The sequence below is a fragment of the Wolffia australiana genome, chromosome 3 (genome assembly GCF_029677425.1).
Source record: "Wolffia australiana isolate 7733 chromosome 3, ASM2967742v1".
Lineage (NCBI taxonomy): Eukaryota > Viridiplantae > Streptophyta > Magnoliopsida > Alismatales > Araceae > Wolffia > Wolffia australiana.
The window spans coordinates 9,462,501-9,473,223 of NC_135837.1; the positions used below are offsets into that span (position 1 = coordinate 9,462,501).

Below are 10,723 nucleotides of genomic sequence, written 5' to 3' on the forward strand. Positions count from 1 at the left end.
TCTCCTGAGTGTTGGGGCTGAATCATAGTAATAGTTCCAGATCGTCCCGGACGTGGACGATGGATGGGATGGGACAAATTTTGTCCCACCCAACATCCAGATTCAGTGCAAGGACGAAGGACGGGACGAATTTTATGTCCGATGGTATGAAAACCATCCCATCTGGTGAAAAACCGTCCCGTCCCTCGTCCTGGACAAAAAAAAACCGTTTTACATTTTAAATATATTAATATAGATTTTTCTAAGTTTTTAGGGAAATACGGAGGATGTTGTCATAGTGAGGCCACATGGCTACATCTCGACTGTCAGATGTGAATCCGGCAGTTTTTCATCCACTTTCGTCCGCCCATCGTCTGAGACCTCTGGACGGACGGTTTTTTCATCCCACAAGACAAAAACTGTCCTGTCCTTGGTCCCCGGAATGGATTTTCGTCCCGAATTTCGTCCAAACCCTTGGACGGGATGATTTTTTCTTCCCGGGACGAAAGAATCGCCCTGTCCGCGTCCCTGCACTATAATCATAGTTTGTGAGCAAGCTGCTCTCTCTACAAGCTGACCCATAGGCACTTCATATGTCTGCATCATGTTCTTCCTCATCTTGTCCTTCCTCTGTTTCCTTCTTTAGAACCATGACCAGATTAAAATCCCTTCTGCAATAATATCCAGGAGAAAAATTCTCAGTACACTATTAACATAGACCCTTGTACTTAGTATGCTGGATCTCTACTTCAGTAGTGCAGATGTAGCACCCTTTCAGATTTACTTTGGAAGGTTGAGTTGTTCCTGTAGGCTGGATCCAGACAGAGCTCTGTTGCCGTAAATTGTTATGTTATGGTTGTTTTCTAGGGATCAACATTTGACATTGAGGAACAATGCTTAATTAAGATCCTTGCCCTCCTCGAGATAATAAGTCTAAATCTATCTCCACTATAATGGAGAGATCAGTGATATTAAGAACTCCAATGTGAATGTCAGGTTTTGACCTCTAAAATAAGCATTTTCTTTGACAGCCGCTGCTAAATACGGCATATGTGCAATAAGTCTCTCAAATTGAGAGTGATAATCTGAGACGGATATGGCTATCCTGCTTTCAGGATCTCAAATAAAGTCTTATACATGCCATTCAAGGATAATTCATTTCAGGTATAAAATTGGTACTTGAGATTGAGCCGATCTTGAAAGCCAAACTCATCTTCAGCATAGAAAAACGAGTTGAAAGAAGTATCATCCAATTGCCTGGAGATTAAATGCATATTACCGTAATTGGGCATGGGATTGAGACATAAAATAGTATACAGTAGATCCATCCCTACAAATCAGACCCTCCTAGCACTCCGGATAAGCAGCTGTTGTCTTTTTTTTTTTTTCTGATGTACGACACGGGGTTATGCCTCCTGTGTCGGCCTTGGCGGAACAAGATTATCCCGAGTATCAAGATGTATATAGATATTTGTGATTTGCTCCATAAGTCGCTGAAGTATGTTTTGTAGTGGGCACTGGATGAAAACTTAATCTGACTTTGGGTTCTTGTCTGGCTTCTGGGAACCTTGGTGCTGTGATACCAGTTGACAAGAGAAACGAAGATTGTCTAGAAGATTTCCATAATATATTCTTCGAAAAATTCCACCAGATTGTGTGAAAAAGAACAAGTATCAATGAAAATCAAAAGAATGTCTGGAGAAGTTGAACGAGGGAAAAAGAAATTACTAGGCTGAATCAGCTTTGCCTATACATCGGAGAGGATCTCCTCCCCTCGCCAATTACTCCGGCTATCCTGATTCTTCCAAATGAATTTACTGCTTTCTTGAATAATGAATCCCTTAATTTATAGCATTCTTGTCCCACCTTTTTTTTATTCGAATTCCACAGGTCCCTCCTTTTCATCCTCTTATATGCCTTCGAGAGATTCTTATAATCCTACTAGTCATGGCCTTGGACAAACAGCTCACATCACAATTTTTTAATTAACTGTTAATAGGTCGAATTTTAGAGCATAGATCTACTAACGGGCCTTCGGCCAGTATATAGGCAGCATTACGGTAAAAGAAGAAGCTAGTCCTGCACATATCCATACTTAAAAAAGGCCTACACAATATTGAGCATGCATTGGGAAAGTAAAAGGAAATGAATAGATTACATAGGATTCTCCCAATAAGAGATGACATTAGTGGAGTGAAAAAAAGAGAAGAAAAGCTTTTTTTATTATTTACATGATTGAATGGGATAACGACGAGTGAACAATGAACAGAAATATAGAATTATTCACAGACTTGCCTGGACAGATGCATACCATCGGCAACATGCATGAATTCTACGAACAAGAATTGCAAATGCAGCCCAGGCCCAGCGAGGGGAAAAAACAATAGTACCTCATGCGCATCCTGAAAAATATATAAAGACAATAATAAAAATGAAAAATTTTAAACTCTATTTTCATCCACACAAGAAAATCGCGGAAACAAAATAAATATATATAGCAAAAACAGCTTTGATATATGGCAGAATATTATAAAAGGACGGGTTAATCTGCTTTATTAAACAAAACTCTTTCTGCATACAGGAAACTAGGGTGGGATATATTAGGGGGAAATTGGGTGAAAGAGAACGAGAGTTATTTGCCCATAAAGACAGTTGAGTTTAAGAGAGAAGCATAGAGTTTACCTCAGTCTATCTCGTTATCGTCGTCTGCAAAGTACTTCACCATATTTGGGCTCTCTCTATCAATATTTACAGGCTCGAGCTGACGACCCGAATTCATTTCCGGGCCATCCCCATTATCTACAAGCTCAAGCAGTGCACCTACTTCAGAGCCATTACTGTTATCTACATAACATCCGACTTCATTGAGCAGGCCTTCTTCGTGAGTGGCCCCAGAAGCTAGATGATCATCCAAAGCCATCAGCTGATCGGCAACTTCTGCCAGCTCAGGACTGCAAAAACGGCCGCGACATCCTTCTCCAGATCCATCAGGTCTGAAAGAACTAAAGTATAAGCGCAAAATCTTTCGAGCTTGGCGATGGACAAAGGAGTTAATGCGTGTCGGCATGGAAAATCAACCTGAGTTTTGGTGGCTTTGAGGGTAGTTGAAGGTAATCAAAAACAGGGATCAGATCCTTTGACCTCGCTTCGATTGTACGAGTTGGCATCCGTTCCAGTTCAAGCTCCCCATCTGGGGAGTTTCCCAGACCTGTTTTGATCCCCTCTTCTATCATCGCCTGAAAGTAGATCTGCCAAGCAGAATGAACAACTGAGTCAGCAAACATTCAAGAAAAAAAATAAATTAAGGCACATTCATAAAATCAGTAAGCTAAGTCCCACAAAGTATAATAAAGATTCCTTAAATTCAACAAACACAAGTCATAAGATTCCACGGACTTTAAAGTGAATGCAAGCTTGATTATTCAAGGGTTGATCAGCTTAAGTAAAATAAAGCCAAATACCTCAGACTTTGCCCAAAGGGGAATCACACTGTCATGAGTGATAAGCTCAAACTCCGAGATATACAGATGACGTTTCTCATCCATCGTGAACTTCAAATTAGAAACTGCATCAGGGTCAGCAGGGTAAATACTAGGGGACCTTCTCATTCCTTTCTGAAAATGCTTGCCACTTTCTCCAATCCTCTGTTCTTCATTTACATCAGCAATCTCCCCTTGATCTCTTCTCTTCTTCTTGTGGCAGATATCCCATTTCCGCACTGCCTCGATGAGCAAGCTTGCATCAGAACCATTTTCGGGCTCGTGGGAAATAGGTACTGACCCAGAGAAAGTATCAACCATGGAATCTGCCCCAGTCAGTGGACGTAAAACATACTGCATCACACAGCCAGATGGCGAAAATACCAGAAGATTATATTTCTTTGTATTTTGGTGTGACCCAAAAGATCTGTTGCAGTTGTGGAAAGCTGAAGCAACGGTTCCAGCGAGCAGGCCCGGCCTGCCAGTGGCGGCTGCGGCGGCACCACTTACTACGCCCATAAGCCCATTATTACCATTCCTTATACGGCTGACAGCAGATAAAGTCAAAGGTGGGCCTCGAAATAGAAGAATATGGCGATTCATTGTGGACGAAGAAGAGACTGTAGGCCAATTCAGACCACTCTTAGAACCATTGGCTGCGGCATCATTTGAAGGAGGGTTAGCTGAGATTCCCGATGATATCGAAAACAGGTGGCTAGTTCCGCGTGAAGTGCTGACCATAATCCATTGGCTGTCATTACTGAAACTGATGTCCTGGATGACCTGTCATAGACAAGAGAAGTAAGGAAAGGAACGCCAAGATGGTCAAATATGATACAAAAAAGCAGGAAATAAAGTTAATGGAGACCGATGGGCACCGCATTAGTGAAGCCTCTCTGCAGTCTGTAAAGATGTGTATATGATCCACTGGCATCCACTGATCGTGATTTATCACCAGACACAGATGGTATCACACGAAAAACATTGATGTTATGACCATGAACAGAAGCTGTAACCAACAGGATCCCAGAAGGATCAAAAGTTAATGCAGAAATCGGGCTTTTATGTGCTCTAAACTGCACAATAACGACCTTTGAAACCAGATCTCGCACAATAACCTACATTGTTACAAAGAAGGAACATGTTAAATCATGGACTCATCTCATATTAAGGTTTCAGAATTTAAAAGAGACAGGTCAAAACATACCATTCCGGCAGTTTCATCATCCAATGATTGTCCACTTCCCGTGCCATTTTTTCTCAGACTGGAATTACCTTGTCTGAGGCCATTTCCATCGGGGAGGAGTTCTGTGCAGTACTTGGACAGCTTCTTGTACCCAATGTCTCCAAGAGTCTTGAAGCCAGCAGCAAGTTGCTTGCTTGATTCCATCGCATAGTGTGCAACCAGGCTTCCATTAGGCGATGTCGATAAAACTGGAGAAAGAATCTCAGGAGCCACACGGCCTGAGTTGGAGGCAACAACTGGACTCCCACTGTAGGCCAGCCACCTGGTACCCACTGCAAGTGGGCCATATCCAATACCACCAGACCCAAAACATTCAGCAACCAATGGGTGGGTAAGAATTGTATACTCTCTCTCCAGAGTTGTCGCGTCAAAACAGTGTATCTGCAATACACAGTTGTTTTAGATAGGAGAATATCAAGACCCCAAAAACATGGGCATACCAACCTGGTTGGCTTGAGAAACAGCTACAACTCGTGGACCTGACCTTATGGTGTAAATAGCCGATCGAAATTTCAAAACATGCACATAAGTGTGAGTCTTCAAAGAATAAAAATGAATAGTAGTAGAGATAATGTTATCATCTATCATCTCCGGGGAGTGACCCGTGTGCCCATTGTTGAGGGCTCCATCATAGGAGTTAGTGCCTCCAGAAGGAAAGCCATCCCCAGCTATTGCGAGCAGGGGCCGAACATCTGCAAACCGATCCTCAGAAAACTTTGTCGGTGGTGGTTTCTTCATCACTTGCAGAAAGGAAACTGGACCATCATGTCTAGACACCAACTGCCGCACATCATCGGCATCTTCAACATCCCAAACCTGGAATCCAGATCTATAACCCAGCAGTAAAACTCGCCGAGGCGGGGCATTGCCATTCTCTACATTGTCAAAACCAGCCCATCGAACCTAAGTAAAAAACACTGTCAGCCGCTCCAAAGAAATAATTAAAAAGACCAGTTTTTTTACAATGGCTCTAATACTTAGAATTGAAGGGATTTTCAATAAACATAAATTGAAACCCAGAGAGAATTACACGCCAATGTGATCTTGCAGTATAACTGATGAAAACCATCTAGCAAGAGACAAAGACATTCGACTAGACCCAACTTACATCTACCATTGCCTGCAAATTAGTCTGAAACCTGGAAATCAGAATCTAGAAAACCCCTTATTTAATAAAACTTTGGGTATTATGCAAACTATTTCATGTGTTGTATATGATCGACAAGGTGATCCCCCGTAAGTGAGGGAAATTCAAACAGTTTCATGGTCATGATCACGTCACCTTTTCGCATCCAGTTTAATGCCACAAAGAAAAAATAAAGATCCTCCCTGCGAGCGAGAAGAATCCACTGTTTATGTGACTTCAACATATAATTAAAGACATGTTTTTACTGAGAACGGATATAGAAATTCAACAAGAGACAACTTAAATCAAGAATCGTTCAGAAATCAGTCGGAAATCTGGAGATTCAATGTCTCGAGAAACTCTTCGTTTGAGTTTGGTAGACACGTTGAACGAAACTAAGCTTCAAGTATTTTGACATACAGTCATCTGGGTTCATTATGATCAACTAAGGCGATTGCCGCAAGTGAGAGAGATCCTGACAGCTCCTAGTGACAATCCACACTCAAGATGTTCTCGTCGCGTGGAAGTTTGTGGAAGATTGATTTTCATAAGTACAAGAACTTGGGCTCACTGTCAGGGGAAAAATTAAACAAGCAAGGGGAAGTACCTAATCCCACATGAAGCAATTCTCTTTTTACATAGAACGAAAGAACAAAAACCTACCGAGAGGCAGACATCCAATATTGTTCAGAAATCTGTAGATTTAAAGTCCAGAGAAACTCATAGTTTAGGTTTGGTGGACACGCTCAATGCAACTAAACTTTGACTAATATGCAAATTATTTCATTTGGGTTCAGCACGATAGTCCGAAAAATCCTCCCCACAAGTAGAAATCAGCGTAAAATTCAAATTCCACAAGAAAAACAAAAACTTGGGACGATTGCAAAGGGGAAAATCCAGAGAAACTCCTTTTAAAGGTTTGGTGGACACGCTCAACGCAACAAACTTTGAGTAATATGCAAATTATTTCATTTGGGCTCAGCACGATAGTCCGAAAAATCCTCCCACAAGGGGAAATCAGCGTAAAATTCAAATTCCACAAGAATAACAAAAATTTGGGACGATTGCAAAGGGGAAAATCAACCTAGCAAACGAAGGTACCTGATCGAAAACCGAGCAATCCTCTCTTTCGACGATGGAAGATGCGACTGATGCGCCTGCTTGCCGTACCGTAGACGCAACGTTTGACGCCCCCGACGAAACAATCTTAAGATAGTTGGATATGGCTCGGCGGGTGAAGATTCCCGCCCTGTGCACGTCGTTCTTCATCCCCCGATCTCCGGGAAAGGGGCGATGATAATTCAAGCGAGGATTTGGATCCCCTAATCAATAGATTTCCGATCATACCACAGGCTGTTTCCTTGTCTGCTGATCTCTTCAGAGGAAACAGCCCAAGCGCCAATCCTAGGTTGCCATCCCCCCCTCCATCTCCTCCACAATGTTAGAGAGAGAAACTACCGACTTTGATCACCAGGCGCTCGATCGCGAGGGTCGAAAAACTTCCTGGTGAACACCGCCTTCTCCGCTCCGCGATTCCGATCGAATTTCAAGCTTCCGCCTCAGATCGAACTTCGATCGAAGATCCCCTCGCCGATATGGAGGTCCTGAACAAGAGAGAGAGAGGGCTAGAACTAGAGAGAGAAAGCCCGATCGAGAGAGAGAACTAGAGACGAGACGACTAGAGAGAGAAAGAGTAGGAGAGAGCTAGAGAGAGAGAGGACTAGAGAGAGAAAGAGCGACCAAGAGAGAGATAGAGAGAGAAAGAGCGACTAAGAGAGAGAGGGTAAGAAATAGAGAGAGAAAGAGAGACCAAGAGAGAGAAAGAAAGATGTTGAAATGATGACCCCGCCACGTTTCTTCTACGTCGTGGACAATAAATAATACAATAAAATAACACGTAAATAATGCACCCAACGTACACGTGTCATTATTTCATTGGTTGAGATTAGGAATTTGAAATTCCGGTGCAACGCAGTACATAACCGCCCTCGAAAGCTTTTGTTCAAAAACCCAAAATTAAATAGATTTCTGGCAATGCCCGAATCATCACGTCAAAACCCCGGTACGGTGCACCGGCGGAACAGCATATGCTTGTGGCTACTCTGACATGATCGAACGGTAGATCGTGAAGACACGAGGAAGCAACCGGTAAGATGCGAAGATGCTATCTCGCACGTGCCACATGGGATCCGTCTAGTCCCAGAGAATATCCTCTGCACGTGACGATCGCGTAAACGGCTACTTCGCACGTGAGAATTTTTAAACATATTTTTGTTAAAAACCACTTTTATTACTAGCTTTAAATGGTTTTATCAAAGTTTTTTCCTTTCTTAAGAGACGTGGACGAATGAAAAACCTCCACGTGGATCCAGGGGTCAAGAACCCGTCTCATGTACGTTAACGGCGGGGGAGACTGAAGAAGATAAGATATACTTATTAAGGAAAAACCTCTTCTTAAATAAAAGATTGCAGATAGCTCCTTTACTATGATTATTTGTACTTTTAGAAGACGTTAACGGGAGTTGAAGTGGGTCCCCCCAGTGTCGCATGTAATTAGGTCTTAGTCGGTGGGCCCGCCGCACGTGGGAAGTAATGATACTTCATTTTAATTCGAAAAAATGCTGATATATTGGGAAGAAATCTTTTGTTGCACCATGTAAGTAGGATTTATTCAGATACTCTAACTTTAATCAGTTTAGAAAGGAAATCTCTATGATTTATTGTTCGGTTTGAAATCTAGAACTAAAATAGTTTACAAACATTCTGATATTGTACATAGCAAAATTAATTAATTAATGATAGATGATATAGGAATTCATAAAATAGTTTGTCTTTATTTGCAGTTATTATTTTTACTAAATCACCTGATGTAAAAAAAATTGATATAATAAATATTGCGGAAACTATTTTAATAAAATACAAAATTTAACTTTGCATGATAGAGATTGTGTAAGGGCCTTGCAGAAAATGAAAGTTGATATACCCCTATTCATTGATGAAAAGAGGAGGGGGAACATATTATCAATATCACCATGTACAACCAATTTAATAAATAATGAAAATTATATCAAAAGTTTCATTCACATTCAAATTTCTTTTAGGAATTTATTTTGGCTGTACGTTAAATTATAATTGATATTTTGGAGACGCAAGAGTTTGACAGTCAGATATCTAAGAGGAAGAAAGTACATGGATCCAGGAAAACACAAAATAGATCTCAGACAAAAATACCTGAGCTTAAAAATAGATTAATTTTTTGTCATATTTAGGTGTTATCCTTTTATTTGAGAAACCAATATTTGTGAAAGCAGCCACATTCGTTCTTGTTTAAACCAAATCAATGAGTTCTTATACTAAGATTAATCCTTCATATTAGAGCCCGATAACTAAGATTCTATAAATGAGTTATACCCATAATTCACTAATATTATTTCAAGAATCCTATTTTATGAACGAGTGCTAGCTGAGCTTTTCTAAACCTTTTGGACTCTCTAGTCCAATAAACCCTGATAATATAAAATTCAAGACTACAGTAACATAGCCATAAAAAACTCAGTTAACATTACAGAACTCTTTGAAGGTTTTGACTAATTTTTTAAGGTGTAGTATTGGTGAATTCACTCTATCAATTTTTTAATTTGGCATTCTAATATTTTTTTTTATGATAATACCCATACCTAATTTTTTATGGAAATCGATACATGTTTGAGAGTATATCCAATGAAAGTTTTTCGCTCTAAACTTGAGTGACCTGTATAAATTGTGATTTTAGCATCATAATTTACAAACTTATATATTGGTGGAAGATTGATAATCTCATTCTTGCATCGATACGCTACATATTTTACTTACTTGCCTCATAAAACTATGAATTTAAATTGAATGAATGGCAGTGGCTTTGTTTGATCATTTTATTAAAATTTATGTATGCTTGTTTATGACGGTTTTCTTTAATTTTTGGTTTTTTATCAGTACTTAATTTTTTACTTATCTCAGATAAGATTAATAAATAATTTTGTACAATGTTAGTTTGGCTCGCCTCAAGAGTTCACCTCAAGAAGATCAATCTTAATTGTAGGCTCACATCGAGAGCTCTTGTTTTCCAAATGAATTATTGTTAACAAAATCAAATGATTTTGTCTGTCCCATTCATAAAATTGACTTCATCAGATTCCTCAAATTTTCTAGATCTCATGGTATAATCAAGATCAGAGTAGTCCAATGCAACATCACATATTATGTCCATCTCCTTAATTTTTTTAGATTCAAGATAGGAATTATATGCCCATGTATCATGGTGTACTCTCGTGCAGGTGTTGTGAAATAGAAACAGTGCTCATAAGGAACTACACTTTAAAAATGAAGGAACACATTACAAGGCATTGGCGCACCACAAATGTATCATATTTGGATGATAACATAAACTGAAATTGATGCCTTTATTTAAATAACAGCATCGACAATAAGTTCTCGTTAGATAAAAAAATCTATCTTTAGATAGTTTCATTGAAACACAAGCAAACATATAAAATTTTTTTTGAAACATGTGAATTATCATGTATGTACATTATTTCCCGCGGAACTTGTCTTGTTTTGGGCCAACTAGGTCGCGACATCTGCCATGTACATGACATCCAATGTATATTCAAATTAACTTCAACACATAATCTCATTAGGATGAGGTGTTGTTCCATATAAAAATGTCAACACTGGAAAGTGTAGTAAATTTGGAGGCTTTTGACTGGTTTGATATCGCATGCTCATTTATAACCCTTTTAGATTTATAACTCATTATATTTATCATAATATCATCTCTTTCCCTTTTATATAATCATAAAATGATCAACTACTTTGTGTAGATTTTAATATTGCATGTGTACCCTTTTAGACACC

At 39.7% G+C, this 10,723-nt stretch overlaps 2 protein-coding genes across 3 annotated transcripts in view; one reads left to right on the top strand and one right to left on the bottom strand.

The window, feature by feature from the left end:
- The window catches only part of LOC144701501 (uncharacterized), a 2,894-nt gene extending 2,807 nt beyond the window's left edge, over positions 1-87 (top strand). Inside the window, exon 2 of the mRNA XM_078573310.1 lies at positions 1-87. This exon is cut by the window's left edge and continues 854 nt beyond it. The gene's annotated coding sequence lies outside the window, so the exon portion shown is untranslated.
- Positions 88-2,095: 2,008 nt separating this feature from the next.
- On the bottom strand, positions 2,096-7,674 carry G18F (autophagy 18 F-like protein). Of its 2 annotated transcripts, XM_078572441.1 has the most exons (9): positions 6,932-7,041; positions 5,987-6,033; positions 5,149-5,607; positions 4,666-5,085; positions 4,337-4,576; positions 3,441-4,241; positions 3,058-3,227; positions 2,662-2,972; positions 2,096-2,381 (listed from the first exon to the last, which is right to left on the bottom strand). In XM_078572441.1, exons 3-8 carry the CDS (start codon positions 5,440-5,442, stop codon positions 2,663-2,665), a joined length of 2,235 nt encoding a protein of 744 aa, XP_078428567.1. In that variant the 5' UTR covers positions 5,443-5,607; positions 5,987-6,033; positions 6,932-7,041; the 3' UTR covers positions 2,096-2,381; position 2,662. The 2 variants fall into 2 exon arrangements, with proteins under 2 accessions (XP_078428567.1, XP_078428566.1); XM_078572440.1 differs by lacking the exon at positions 5,987-6,033 and having other exon boundaries at positions 6,932-7,674.
- Between the last annotated feature and the right edge of the window lie 3,049 nt (positions 7,675-10,723).

Coding starts and splice junctions, on each gene's coding strand:
- G18F (XM_078572440.1), bottom strand. CDS start 7,099: ATGAAGAACGACGTGCACAGGGCGGGAATCTTCACCCGCCGAGCCATA. Junction 4,242..4,336: donor AGAGAGGCTTCACTAATGCG/GTGCCCATCGGT, acceptor TGTCTATGACAG/GTCATCCAGGACATCAGTTT. Junction 2,973..3,057: donor TCAAAGCCACCAAAACTCAG/GTTGATTTTCCA, acceptor TAGTTCTTTCAG/ACCTGATGGATCTGGAGAAG.